This window comes from Lissotriton vulgaris, chromosome 1_2 (assembly GCF_964263255.1).
Source record: "Lissotriton vulgaris chromosome 1_2, aLisVul1.2, whole genome shotgun sequence".
Taxonomy (NCBI): domain Eukaryota; kingdom Metazoa; phylum Chordata; class Amphibia; order Caudata; family Salamandridae; genus Lissotriton; species Lissotriton vulgaris.
The window spans coordinates 194,973,619-194,987,292 of NC_141686.1; the positions used below are offsets into that span (position 1 = coordinate 194,973,619).

The 13,674-nt window shown below is 44.2% G+C and overlaps 1 protein-coding gene across 1 annotated transcript in view; it reads right to left on the minus strand.

Annotated features, from left to right (window-relative positions):
* Nucleotides 1–13,674, minus strand: part of PNLDC1 (PARN like ribonuclease domain containing exonuclease 1) — a 338,277-nt gene that overhangs the window by 291,780 nt on the left and 32,823 nt on the right. The window contains exons 2-3 of the mRNA XM_086953672.1: nucleotides 10,466–10,562; nucleotides 10,244–10,298 (exon numbers count right to left, since the gene is read on the minus strand). Coding sequence (XP_086809798.1) covers nucleotides 10,244–10,298; nucleotides 10,466–10,541 — 131 coding nt within the window. The 5' untranslated portion in view covers nucleotides 10,542–10,562. The remainder of the gene's footprint in view (nucleotides 1–10,243; nucleotides 10,299–10,465; nucleotides 10,563–13,674) is intronic.

The following is a 13,674-nucleotide window of genomic DNA, read 5'->3' on the forward strand; positions in this document are numbered from 1 at the left end:
GCCTAAATCCAGCTTGTAGGTGCGTTAATATGTCTCCCTCCTCTAACCAAGCCACCATTCTAGAGATCAAGACCCTGCCAAACACCTTTTGAATTACATCAATTAAGCTTATTGGTCTGTAGTTGGCAGGATCCTCTCTCGCCCCCTTCTTAAGTATTGCGACCACTTCAGCTCCTTTCCAGGAATCTGGGACTGTATGGCCCTGTAGCAGGAGATTCATCATGTGTAAAATGAGGTTAGCCAAAACAATGGGGTCATATAGAATTAAATCGCCAGATACACCATCCGGCCCAGCAGCCTTTCCAGGGGCTATGCTATTAATGGCAGCCTGAACCTCCAAGAGTGTAACGGGGTAATCAATTTCAAGAGCCGTGCTCTCTGGCTCGGGGTCTGGTTGGACACCCGGAATATGCTCCGGACCATCCTCATAGCTGTACAGATTTAAAAAGTGGGAAAACCATTGTTTTTCAGTTATATTATTTGGGACGGAGTCAGTTCCCCTTCTGGTTAGTTTGTTTATTAAATCCCAGAAGAGAGTAGAGTCTTTTAAAAAGGCCGCCTTCCTGAGTTTCTGCCAGTGATCCTCCTCCCATGCCAGTTTTGCAGATGCCGTGATGTTTCCATATTCCCGTCTCGCTAACCTTACGGCCAAAGGATCTTTTTTCCGTAGGGCTATAGAGATGGCTTTTCTCCTTTCTCTGCATTCTGCGGTGAACCAGGGATTACCACTTTTATATGCAAGATTTTTCCTACCTCTGGTCCCCTCAATTTTAAAATGGGAGCCTATGATATCTATAAAGGCCTTATAAGATTCACTGAGATCGAGCCCCGGCATAGAATTAAGCATGGGGTTAAGAAGGGAGGGTTCCACTGTCTTAGATGACACCTGGAGAGATATATTAGACAGTGTTTCCTCCTGACATGCCACCTTGTGCCATTTTAACCTGCGATTGCAGTTAGATGGGACTGCTGCTTTTGTGGAAGGAAGAGGATTTATGGGCTTCCCTTTAACTTCCCATCTAATGCCAGCGCAAAGTGGATTATGGTCACTGTCGGGCATCTGTTTAACCTCCATATCTATCACGTTCCCCCATAATCTTACATCTAAGATGATATAATCAATGCGAGAGGGGCCATTCAGCCTGTTAAATGTCATAGCCCCCTCGGGGTCCGAAGTTGTTCTCCCGTTAAGTGCCCGGAGGTTGTATTCTAGTGTCAGTGCATTAATCTGTAGGGCCCTGACCGTCCATCTTTTAATAGGACTCCGGTTTAATAGAGGGATAGAGTATTTCATATCTTCCTCACTAGTCCCCAGCAGAAGATCTTCCTTACTTAAGGGTTCATACGTGCAATTTAAATCACCTCCTAAGATGATATTGGAACGTGGAGGGATAACTGCTAAAGCCGTTTCCAGAGATAGAACTGTGCTCGAGTTTTGATTGCTTGGGCTTCCTCTGGCATATATATTGAAAAGATCAACTCTATTGCCATTCAGGGGTCCTTTAAAGGATAAGTGTAGGATGTCCTCTGAATTTACATTATGGACAGAGATATCCAAGTTAATTGATATCTTGATCCATCTATGTAGACCCCCTGATGGACGACCCAAGCCTTGCGTTACGGCAGGGATGAAGAACGTGGTGTAACCAGACTTATACAAGGGTACCAAGCTCCACGTCTCCTGGAACATGCAGGTCTCATGTTTATCAATAAATTCATGGCAATCTGGAATATCCAGTTTCTTTTTGAGGCCTGCAATGTTCCAGGAGAGGATACGAATTATACCTGGTTTGCCCTCCCCAACCCCATTTGATTCAATATCAAATGTGGGGGGCTGAACAATGATTTAATCTTCAGGAGTACCCTTCCAGCTAGTAACGGTGCTGCTACTTTTTGGATGTGAACTAGATGGTAGTGGGCTCATAGGGATGTTCAGTGTGTTTGCTACTTCTATTCCACTTAGAGCCGTAGGTGATGAGTTGGTGAGTCAATCAACCACATCCAAGCCTACAAAGGGGGTAAATCTGTTTGATGTTTAGATTTTAAAAGCTGTCCCTCCCTGTATTATAATAATGTGGCTTGCACATCCTAGGTTGCCGTGGTATTAGAGACCTGGGATAAAAATAGCTCAAGTCTTGTATCCTTATCCCCTCTCCACCGGTCCCATACACCTGGTACCAATCATTTAGGTATGAGATGACCCTTTGGTCCCTGAAATTAATGATTACTGAGTCTCCCTACGTGTCTTTCGGCCTCTGGCCTACCCACCCAAGCCTTCTCACATTTAAAATGTCCCCATTGATATTGGGAGGTAGTGGTCTATTATTCACTAACCAATGAATCACTTTGTTTTTTTAGGTCAGTGTACCTTCCTTTATCCCCGGTTTTAATTCTGGGATGAAGGTTGCAGATTAGTCTTTGGAACAGACATTAGGGGATGAAGTATCAGAGATTCCTCAGGGATCATTCCTACTGAGGGATCTATGCTGGAATTCCTATTGCTATAGGGGGTACTAGTCTCCGATAGTGTGGTAGCGTTGCAAAAGATAGAGGGAATACTGATGTCATTATTGGCAGGTGTTGTCTTCCTACTATTCAAATTAGGGGTTGTGGCTAGTTCAATTAGACCTAGCGAAGAGCGTCTGTTCTGGAGCTCTGTGGATAGACGGCGCTCCGCCATTTCAATCTCTTGGCCAAGCGCTGAAGCAGCTTTTGTAAGGTACTGCTCAATCGTGCCCCTTAGAGACCCTCCCTCTAGGAATATCCTACCCTTATCTGCCTTTGCGCCCTTTGGAGACATTGTTCGTGGTCGCTAATAAGCTTAATGGGCTAAGTTGTATATGCTACAAAATTGCACAATGATATAATAGCAAACAAGGAATTATATGAAGATGTTAAAACATACAGATAGATGTAGTTCAGTCCAGAGTTATGGATTGCAGCGGCGTTGTTTTTCCCGGGGTGCAGATGACAATAGTATGGCCCAGCCCAGCCTCCTCTGGCCACAGAGGGCCCGCCCTTTCCCCAGGCTTAGCCCGGCGCGCTCCCGCGCAGCGTGGACAAGACAACTAAATAGGCCGCGTGGTGACCAGTGGGCGGGGCCGAGCAATGAACGCAGACCAGGTGTTTGAGGTCTCGCAGGGACACCTGGATAACAGAGTCCCTGCGGTGTTCAGTCAGCCTGCTCCTTCTCCTCCACGGTCTGCAGCACCACAACACAGGCAACAAGAACACCTCCCAGAGTCCAGAGACGCGAAGCTGCACCCGCGAAGCGGGTGCGGCGAGATGCAGCGTCAGAATCAGCGGTCAGGCACGGGTAAGCTCAGGCAGCGTCCTCCACAGTTGCGGGCTCCACTAGGTGCGAGGTAGAATCTACAGCAATTCAGATGAATACAGTCGAGAATCCTTTATTGAATCCACTTGCTAGTGATCCTCTTGATGATACTGAATATACTTACCCCACTAACTTGTCTATGCCTGACTTGGAGACCAGTGTGGCTAATCAATCACGTTTTTCTTTTGACACTGGCTGGACCTCATCAAAGTCCTCTTCAAAAGTTTCGATTTTTGCTACCTGGTGTAAAAAACATTTTTTGATTCCCCCTTGGGCTTATATTTGGTTGGTGCTTTGTTCGATTTTTTCATTCATGTCCATCGGATTTGTGGTTTATTTTTTTCATATTGTGAATGGACACTACGTTCAAGAAAGAACTTCAATTAGACTAACTGATGGAACTTTGGCTCCCGTCTCCTCTTCACACATTATGAAGATAGACCAGACATTTGGGAATATAACTGCTTGGCCCGTTTTAGATGGGATTGTATGGGATGCTGTTAAGTTCCATATTCATGGGCCCACAGAGGTTATTAATGTTCCCATTTGTACTCCGTGTTTCTATGGGGGAATGTGGTTAAACAAAATATTTGCTCTGATGATTGGGACGTCCAAGCCGTAGAGGCTCTATTTTCTGATTTGAAATATTATGCTGCTTTTGATGCTGAAGATTTATACCTAGAGTCTGCAAACTATGGTGATTTATTCTGCTACCAGCATTTTGGCAATCACTTTCTGCATAAGACAAATACATTTAGAAATGTGGTTAACTACACACAGTGGGAAAATTGTCCCGCACCTGTTGAAGGCCGTTCCAAGACTTTTGAAAATGTTTTATTTTACTGATTTTGATCAATCAAACCCGGATACATTTTATTTTAAGATGACTAAGAAGTCCTCTTCCAAGGGTAGACTTACCAACACAAAATTACTGTATTCAAAGTCCTTTATTGACCAGTTGGCTGTTGGGGGCTATGAACTGTGGAAAGATACTGTTGATCTTAAATCTGTTTGAGGCACTGAGGCTTTGCATCGTGCATGCCTCATCCCAAACCATATGCTGTTTTTGAATGATTCTATTTCACAAACAACCTGCTTTAGATTGGCTACTTCTAAAAAAATTAAGTGCTCCTTCATTTCCTAATTTGGGTGAATTTCCCCATTGGAATAATTATACCAGTTCTTCCCTAAGTGATATACAAGCCCTGTTGAGAAATTCCTCTTTTAATGTTTCTAGCATTATTCCCGAGGTCTGGTTGCTATAGCAAAAAAGTGCAGATTCCTGCCAACATCGTTTTCTGACCCCTAGCTATACAGAGGTTAGAGTAGATTCCCATTTTCAGAGTCAACATTCGTTCACCACCTATTCTGTAGGCAAATTGTGTCAGAGTTGGCTCAAACACTCCACCTTAGCATCCGTTAAGTTGCATTTATTCAAATTAACTGACGCCGTTGATTTGAATGATTTTGTATAAGGTCCTGCAGCAGGCAGATCGAAAAGATGAATATATGCTGTTTATAATGAAGTTTGGAAACTGTCCCAGATTGAAGTTGCTTCTAGGCTCAGAGCTATAGATCAGGCCAATTTAGAAAAAGTGCTTGCCGTTGTAGATAATAGCATTAACAAACTTTCTTCCCGTATTTACACGATAAATAATACTGTTTCAACAGTTGTTGATATTGTACAAGAAGAAGTTGCAGTTCTGTACCATGGACAAAATCAATTACGTTCCAATATGCAGTCTGCATGGACTCTTCAAACATTGAAATCTGGGAAGGTGCCTTGGGATTACATGAACACGACATCTTTATTTTTGCATTTTAATTTGACTGTTAAACAACAATTTATGTTAATGAAATTTGAATTTGAATTTAAAAAGACTTATAAAGAGCACGTACACTGAATCAGTTTCATGCGCTGGTGAGGTCCCTGAGTGAGAACAAAAAAGAGAACTAGGTGCCGAAAGCCTGCTGGAATAGGAGCGTTTTTAGTGACCTCCGAAACTCCATATAAGAAGAGGAGAGTCTTAAAGGTAGGGGAAGGTCATTCCAAAAAGTGGGTGCAAGTACAGCAAACTTCTGCCCCCCTGACCGTTTCTTTTTAAAGCGAGGCGTAGTTAGTAAGGCCAGGCTGGAGGAGTGAAGGTCCCTAGAGGGAACATAGGGAGAGATTGCCGAGTTGATAAACGCAGGGGCAGTGCCCGCTCTTGCTTGAAAAGTCAAACACCCCAACTTGAACCTGGCCCGTTGTTTTATAGGCAACCAGTGTAGGCTCCTAAGCAGAGGGGTCTGGATAAACTAAAACCAGGTGGGCCGCCTGATTCTGTACCAACTGTAGGCGCTGCGGGGCATAAGCAGGAGCTCCATTATAGATGATGTTGCCATAGTCAATCTTTGACAGGACCATGGCCATTAGGATCAGCTTTAGTGCAGAGGTGGAAAAAAACCTGGCAACTTTCCGAATAACTCGTAGTGTAAAAAAACAGGAAGAAACCACCGAGTTGATGTGTGAGTGAAGAGTTAATTGATTATTAAGCGTGATCCCAAGTGTTTTAACTGAACAAGAAGGGAGAGGAGGGGACCCAAGTGAGAGGGGCCAAAAGGAGGGAGACCAGGGGTTGGCAGCACCGCCCGTCGCCACAAGTTCGGTTTTATCCGGATTAAGTTTTAACTGATTGATGTTCATCCAGTCTCGGATAAATAGCATGACGGACTGGAAACTGCCAACTCCTGAAGGGGACGAAAGATAAAAAATGAGTTGTAGATCATCTGCATAGTTATATACAGTGACCTCCATGTTCTGTAAAGCAAACACCAGTGGAAGGACATAAAGATTAAATAATAGAGGGGAAAGAGCAGACCCCTGGGGATCACCACAGTTGACATTACGCAGAGGAGCCGAGAAGGTGCCTAAATGAACAGTCTGAGTGCGGTCCATCAGGAAGGACTCGACCCAAGCTAATGCTGATCCCCCTATCCCCGCCGTCCTGACACGTGATAAAAGAATGTCATGATCCACAGTGTCAAAGGCGGCGGATAACTCCAATAGGACCAGGATCTTGGGGGTGTTGGCGTCGAGTCCCTCCCTAAGTTGGTCCATGACTGAGATCACCACCTTCTCGGTTGAGTGTCGTGGACGGAAGCCAGCTTGGCATGAGGCCAGGTAATTACTGTCCTCTATAAAGGAGATCAGCACCTGAGAAACATGCGCCTCAGCCACCTTTCCCAAGTAGGGGAGCAGGGATATGGGACGGTAATTGACTAAGGAAGAAGGGTCAGCCCCGGGCTTCTTTAAAATGGGGATGATGGTGGCAGATTTAAATGCAGTGGGGACTAGGCCTTTAGAGAAAGTCATTTAAGACAGTGAGGGCGGGAGCAGGACAGGCCAAGAACACCTGGGCCAGAATGCGGGCCGGACAAGTGTCGGATGGAGACCCTGATTTAACACGCTTAAGAAGCGGGGAGAGGGACTCACTAGTTAGCTCCGGGATGTGAATAAGGCACTGGGTGTTCTGTGGTGAAGAGCAATCTAGTGAAGGGTTTGATGGGGGAGGAATGTGTTCTTTTATTTGTACAACGTTGTCGATAAAAAACTAATTCAGTGAGTTACACAGTGACTGGGAGGGCATGATCATAGGTGAAAGATGCCACATTTTCACTGCTGCATATTGAAAAACTGGAACCATTACCATTTTCGGTGGCAGAGTCGAATTCGACAGTTTGGCTTATCCATGGGTTAATACCTCTACCTTTCCCTCTGTTTAAATTTGAGCCTTGCATTAAGCACAATGCCGTAGGCAGATTTGAGCCTTGCGGTAACGCGTTTCTACATGAAGTGTGAAATCTCCCATTTATATTTAGGTGCTTGAGGGAAGGGAAAGAAGTGTATTGAAACGGTGAAGACTGCACTTCCACGCCAGATCACTCTTTAGTCTGTAGAAATCTGCATTTGCATGGTTCTTGTAATGTTACAGCACCTAATCTTGCAAGTGTTTTGAAAGGCACCCCCACCTCTGCTATTACACCAACGTTCACGTTGCTTGCAAACAGTACTTATTTGTTATTAAATAATGAAGATTGCTGTGGTATGCTTGTGGGCATTCCATACATCGTTACTGTTTTCCAACGTGTTTGCTGTAAAAATGTTCTTTTTCCTCCTCCACATGGGATGCTCGATGTAACCATCTGGCCTTCTATTCCGACCTTGAAAGCAGAGTTCAACAAAATGAGTCGAATAAGACCTATTCTGTCCCAGAAGGAAGTCACCCTTACATTTGCGCGTGAAACATTCGTCCTTCACGTTGCAAACACCCGTACTGAGGTACATGCCTTATTAAATACAGATCTGCCACTGCAGCTCGGGGCTTTGATTAACACAATCTTTAATGCCTCATCTACCACAGGCCTGGCAAACTTTTTTAAAGTAGTAGGTTCTGGCCTTGTGACCTCGTTCCTAGCTATATTTGGTGTGATACCAGCATTTTTTAATTAGATTTTATCGAGTGTCTTCGGCGGTTTCCCGTTAATTCTCGCTTTGGGAGGAGACGTACTGCTATTGATTTGTTTACTCCAAAATGGAATCACATTTTGTGCCCACGACGATCTGCCCCGGCTGCTCCAGCTTCGTAACCGGTTGCTAGAATTCTATGGTTCGCTACCTCTGGCGACTGAGTGTGGCGTATGGTTTATCTTTCCGGTTTTCTTACTTTACTTGCGTACAGCCCGTTTTCCATTGCCTGGATTTGAATGGGCCCTGGATTTGTGTCTCTGCAACACGGTGCCTTGTGACCTGGATTTTAATCTACTGAGTCCCTTACTGGCTCATGAAATAGATTGTTCTGGTTTCGGGGTTAGGGCCTGCACAGCTGCTCATGGGGTCCTGGGCAAATGCAACATATGGACTGCGGCCAATGACTTTCTGGTGCGCAGTTATATTGAAGAAAGCCGGATTTGTCCTCTGATCATGCTAGAGGCTCGGGCTATTGTGGAACATGTATGTTCATTTCCATTACTTGATTGGATGGCTGAAATGTTCATGCATGAGGACAACGACTTCCTGTTGGAGGCAGTTGCGACATACAGTGCCTATACACTGTTGGATTGAAGGAAGACTTTTTTTCTACTTCAAAGACATGTACTGGAGTCGTGAATTTTTTCCACTAACGTATAAAAGTTTTTACATTTCCCCGTTTATTGTGTGTTCTCCGATCCAGGGAGGGTGTAGCGTGGCCTAAGGCCTGCTTTGCATGCATGTTATGTTAGCATGGCTTTTTAGAAGTTTAAACGTCATTTTACCTTTTGCACACGACACTGCATATAGCTGTTTTTGTAAGTTAGGCTTCGTGAAGGTCTACACGTGAAAAAAGGTTTGTTTTCGACATCTCTAGACTTCCATCGTGCCCCTAGTCTGCACAGTGAGTGCTGAAGCTGTCAAGGTTAACATAACAGGGTAGATGTTGTTCGACATGATCGAATAACGATTTTAGACACAACAATTTGGCAGCTGTGAGCCAACTGAGATTCTGGCGCCCTTATTATTGCACAGTTGCCATAATTTCACACACTTGGAAGATTTTCCGTTTCCAGGGATCCAGAAAGCTTTCGCCGGTCCGGATACGATTTACTCATACTGAGCGGAAAGGTAATGGGGTCCCCCAAACAACCCTAAGAGACCTTCTTTAGCTTATAAACATAGTTCCTATATAGGGAGGGTGTTAAAACCAAGCACTATAAGACCTGTTTTCACCATCATTGTAATAGGATTTCTCCTTTTGTATTTTAGGGAATTGAAACAATGCTGATCAAATTATTTCTAATCATATGTCTGCTTATGTTGGATAAGATACTGCATTGGAGATCACGTCGTTAAAATAAATATTTTAACCTTACCATGACTCTTATTTACTCCTGTTGTGGACTGGTATGAGAGTATAACGAAAGAGTGTTCTTACTTCCCACCATTCCTGAGTCTGTACTAAGTTGCATGTTCTAGGTTGTCTAATCATTGGTTAATTTGCTATATGACGAAGAGCTAATGTGACACTGATGCTAGCTGGTTGGGATTTTTCTAGGTACTGAGGTGAGTTTCTGGTACACCACAATTCTCTGATGTCCTAGGTCTCTGTGCACAGTTCTGTGTATGAGCAGGATCCTTGCAACAGAATAAAATCATGAATTGGTGAGTGTAATTGTTTTGATTATTAATTGATTGTTTGGGCTTAGTAGAGTTGTTTTTTGGTTGAACATTTGGATTTTAACCTTGGTACCTGAAGGGACTGGTTGATCTTCGGTGAGTAGACTGGTTAGAATTGTATGGTGTTGAGGAACATTAGCGCTGTTTCAGTAACTGCGATTCAGGGACTTTGGTTTTGTAAAAAATCTGATAGTGGACATCAGGTTTTCAGGGATTTGCTTGTGGGGTGTTCAAAGAACTGAATGTCATCAGTACAGGGGTGGGAGGATGCAATGAGCCTCAGAAGAAAGCAGAGACTGGTTTCAAAATGCATAGGTGAAACTGGCGGCGATTCGTCTAGGATGAAGCACAAGGCCTAACAGGAAAATGCTAGAAAGAGCACTCATTTATTCCAGTCTGATAGAGGTCAGATGCAGTTGAAGAAAGGGTGTGATTCTTTGAGCTGTAGGCTTATGGACAGTTTGTGCATCAACAGCAGTTTCAACAACACCATCTGCTAAACTGCATTGTACATGCACTCTAAAATTAGAGCAATAATCTATACAGTTATACTTTACATTAAGAATTTGGATCACAGTTGTGTAATCTTTGAAGGCAGACCATGTTACATCACCCATCCTTAACCCATCCTACATCAATGAGTACTTGCAGGAGATTTGAATGGTTGTAGCACTCACTTCACTTCAAAGTGTGCAATATATTAATTAGTAACTCACCTTGGCTGTTTACCATGTGCAAGAGAATGAAGGCCAGTGAATTCCATATCCAGCGCTGCAAGAAAGGCCACCCGTTATTCATGGCACAGTAGATCAACACATCAATTCTATGAATTAATACAGCATTCAAATGAAAGCTGTGCTACTAGTTAAACCGAGGTGAAAACTGCGGATCCCATTGCTAGCAAGCACTTGTAGATAAAATGGTCGGGTATCTCTCACCCAAAAAGTCGCATTTCTGAATGAGATCTTCTAGGACAGGCAGCATATCTTCCAGCTGGTCTCGGAGAATATCCATTGGATAGCAGGCAGAGCAGGTCTAACAAAGAACAAACAACAATAGACCAGGAGACAGACTGAGGGCAAACTTATTAAAATCATTGATTACTATATTCTATATTGAGTTTTTCTATCTGTTTTGGATACATTCAAGCCTTAGATTAAATCATCAAGAAGAGGAAACCATCTGAATGACTCTATATTACTTCACTTTTGTGTATCAGAAGTAGAGACCTTAGTACATATTCTCATTATTTGCAAATTTTGTACGCATTGTAGTTTTGTGCAGTGCAAACATGGCCTGTCTGTATCAGAATGATTTAAAGAAGTGGATAATTGGTAGACAGAGTATTTCATACAAATGCAGAGCAAAGTAAGAATATGAATAATGTTATAAATATATTAAACATGTACAATTCATTGATAACACATTAAGCTCATCTACATACTGCAAAGGTGCAAGGGGAAAATAAATTATCTAACAGTTTACTAAGATTGTTAACAACAAGCATTTGCAATGCAATAGGTCTTGCATTAGTAAAGTTTGAGCTATTTGTCTTGTAAATGACACATTTTGTTATTTATGTGTTGGTTTTGAAAATACCGAAATTAATAGCTTTGCCGTTTACAATGCCAATACTTTTATTGTTTGCAAATGTGACACCTATAGCATTTGTAATGCAACATGTTTTGTATTTATGTGACTTAGATGTATTGATACTACAAATAACAATGGCTTTTAATTTTTCTAAATAATTAATACTTAAGTAAAAGTTATTGTAATTTATAATGGCAATAGCTTAAACTTTTGTGAAGATTATGTTCAGTGTATTTTATTGTGACGAAAATCCAAGAACAGAAGTGAAATATTAACATCTTTTTATGACATTTGTAATAAAGCTTGAAACATTGAGAGAAAATATTTGAACCAGTTGTTGTTGAATGGTTGCACAGATTGATGCTGTGTTGGTGCTGAGTGATGTTGTGGTGGCGACGAGTGATGCTGTGGCGTTCAGTGATGCGGTGATGGCGCATAGTGATGTTGTAGTGCCCCTTAGTGATGCTGTGGTACCCCTGAGTGATGCTGTGGTGATGTAATAGATAGAGTGAGTGCGATAGATAGCTAGAGGGAGGGCAAAAGATAGCTAGAGGGAGGGCGAAAGATGTAATGTAATGTAAAAATCACTTATATAGAGCAAAAACTGTCACCCTACGGGTATCCTGGCGCTTTTAGAAATGGTGATGGTCAGCACGTTACCAGCCCGTAATAGGCAGTGAAAGAACTAGTTTTCCATCCTAGGAAACAACCAGGTTTTCAAATTCTTTCTGAAACAGGTCCATGAACTGGCCTGTCTGATGATCTGGGGCCGCTAGAGGGGGGGCGAAAGATAATTAGAGGGGGGGGGGGGCGAAAGATAATTAGAGTGAGGGCGAAAGATAATTAGAGTGAGGGAGAAAGATAGATAGAGTGAGAGCGAAAGATAAATAGATAGAGTGAGGGCGATAGATAGGTGTGTGTGGTTGGTTGTGTGTGGTTGGTTGGGTGTGTGTGTGTGGTTGGTTGGGTGTGTGTGTGTGTGTGTGTGGTTGGTTGGGTGTGTGTGTGTGTGTGTGTGGTTGGTTGGGTGTGTGTGTGTGTGTGGTTGGTTGGGTGTGTGTGTGTGTGGTTGGTTGGGTGTGTGTGTGTGTGTGTGGTTGGTTGGGTGTGTGTGTGTGTGTGTGTGTGGTTGGTTGGGTGTGTGTGTGTGTGTGTGTGTGGTTGGTTGGGTGTGTGTGTGTGTGTGTGTGTGGTTGTGTGGGTGTGTGTGGGTGTGTGTGTGTGGTTGGTTGGGTGTGTGTGTGTGGTTGGTTGGGTGTGTGTGTGTGGTTGGTTGGGTGTGTGTGTGTGTGGTTGGTTGGGTGTGTGTGTGTGTGTGTGTGTGGTTGGTTGGGTGTGTGTGTGTGTGTGTGTGTGGTTGGTTGGGTGTGTGTGTGTGTGTGTGGTTGTGTGGGTGTGTGTGTGTGTGTGTGGTTGGTTGGGTGTGTGTGTGTGGTTGGTTGGGTGTGTGTGTGTGGTTGGTTGGGTGTGTGTGTGTGGTTGGTTGGGTGTGTGTGTGTGGTTGGTTGGGTGTGTGTGTGTGGTTGGTTGGGTGTGTGTGTGTGGTTGGTTGGGTGGGTGTGTGTGGTTGGTTGGGTGGGTGTGTGTGTGTGGTTGGTTGGGTGTGTGTGTGGTTGGTTGGGTGTGTGTGTGGTTGGTTGGGTGTGTGTGTGGTTGGTTGGGTGTGTGTGTGTGGTTGGTTGGGTGGGTGTGTGTGTGTGTGTGTGGTTGGTTGGGGGTGTGTGTGGTTGGTTGGTTGGGTGTGTGTGTGGTTGGTTGGGTTGGTTGGGTGTGTGTGGTTGGGTGGGTGTGGTTGGCTCTGTGTGGTTGGCTCTGTGTGGTTGGCTCTGTGTGGTTGGCTCTGTGTGGTTGGCTCTGTGTGGTTGGCTCTGTGTGGTTGGCTCTGTGTGGTTGGCTCTGTGTGGTTGGCTCTGTGTGGTTGGCTCTGTGTGGTTGGGGCTGTGCGTGGGGTGATGTTTGTGTGTGGGGTGATGTTTGTGTGTGGGGTGATGTTTGTGTGTGGGGTGATGTTTGTGTGTGGGGTGATGTTTGTGTGTGGGGTGATGTTTGTGTGTGGGGTGATGTTTGTGTGTGGGGTGATGTTTGTGTGTGGGGTGATGTTTGTGTGTGGGGTGATGTTTGTGTGTGGGGTGATGTTTGTGTGTGGGGTGATGTTTGTGTGTGGGGTGATGTTTGTGTGTGGGGTGATGTTTGTGTGTGGGGTGATGTTTGTGTGGGGTGATGTTTGTGTGGGGTGTTGTGTGTGTGTGTGGGGTGTTGTGTGTGTGTGGTTGTGTGTGTTTGTGTGGTTGTATGTATGTGTGTGTGCGGTTACAGAAGGATGTATGTGGAAGAGAGCAGCCTATCAGCACAGCAAAAGAGAACAGGGAGTTAAAGAAGGAGGCGGGTGGAAGAGAGCAGCAGATCAGCACAGGAGAAGAGAACAGAACAGGAAGCTAGCGAGGGAGGCGATGGAAGAGAGCAGCAGATCACTACGGGAGAATAGAAGAGAACGGGGAATTAGAGAAGGAGGTGGGTGGAAGAGAGCAGCAGATCAGCACAGCAAAAGAGAACA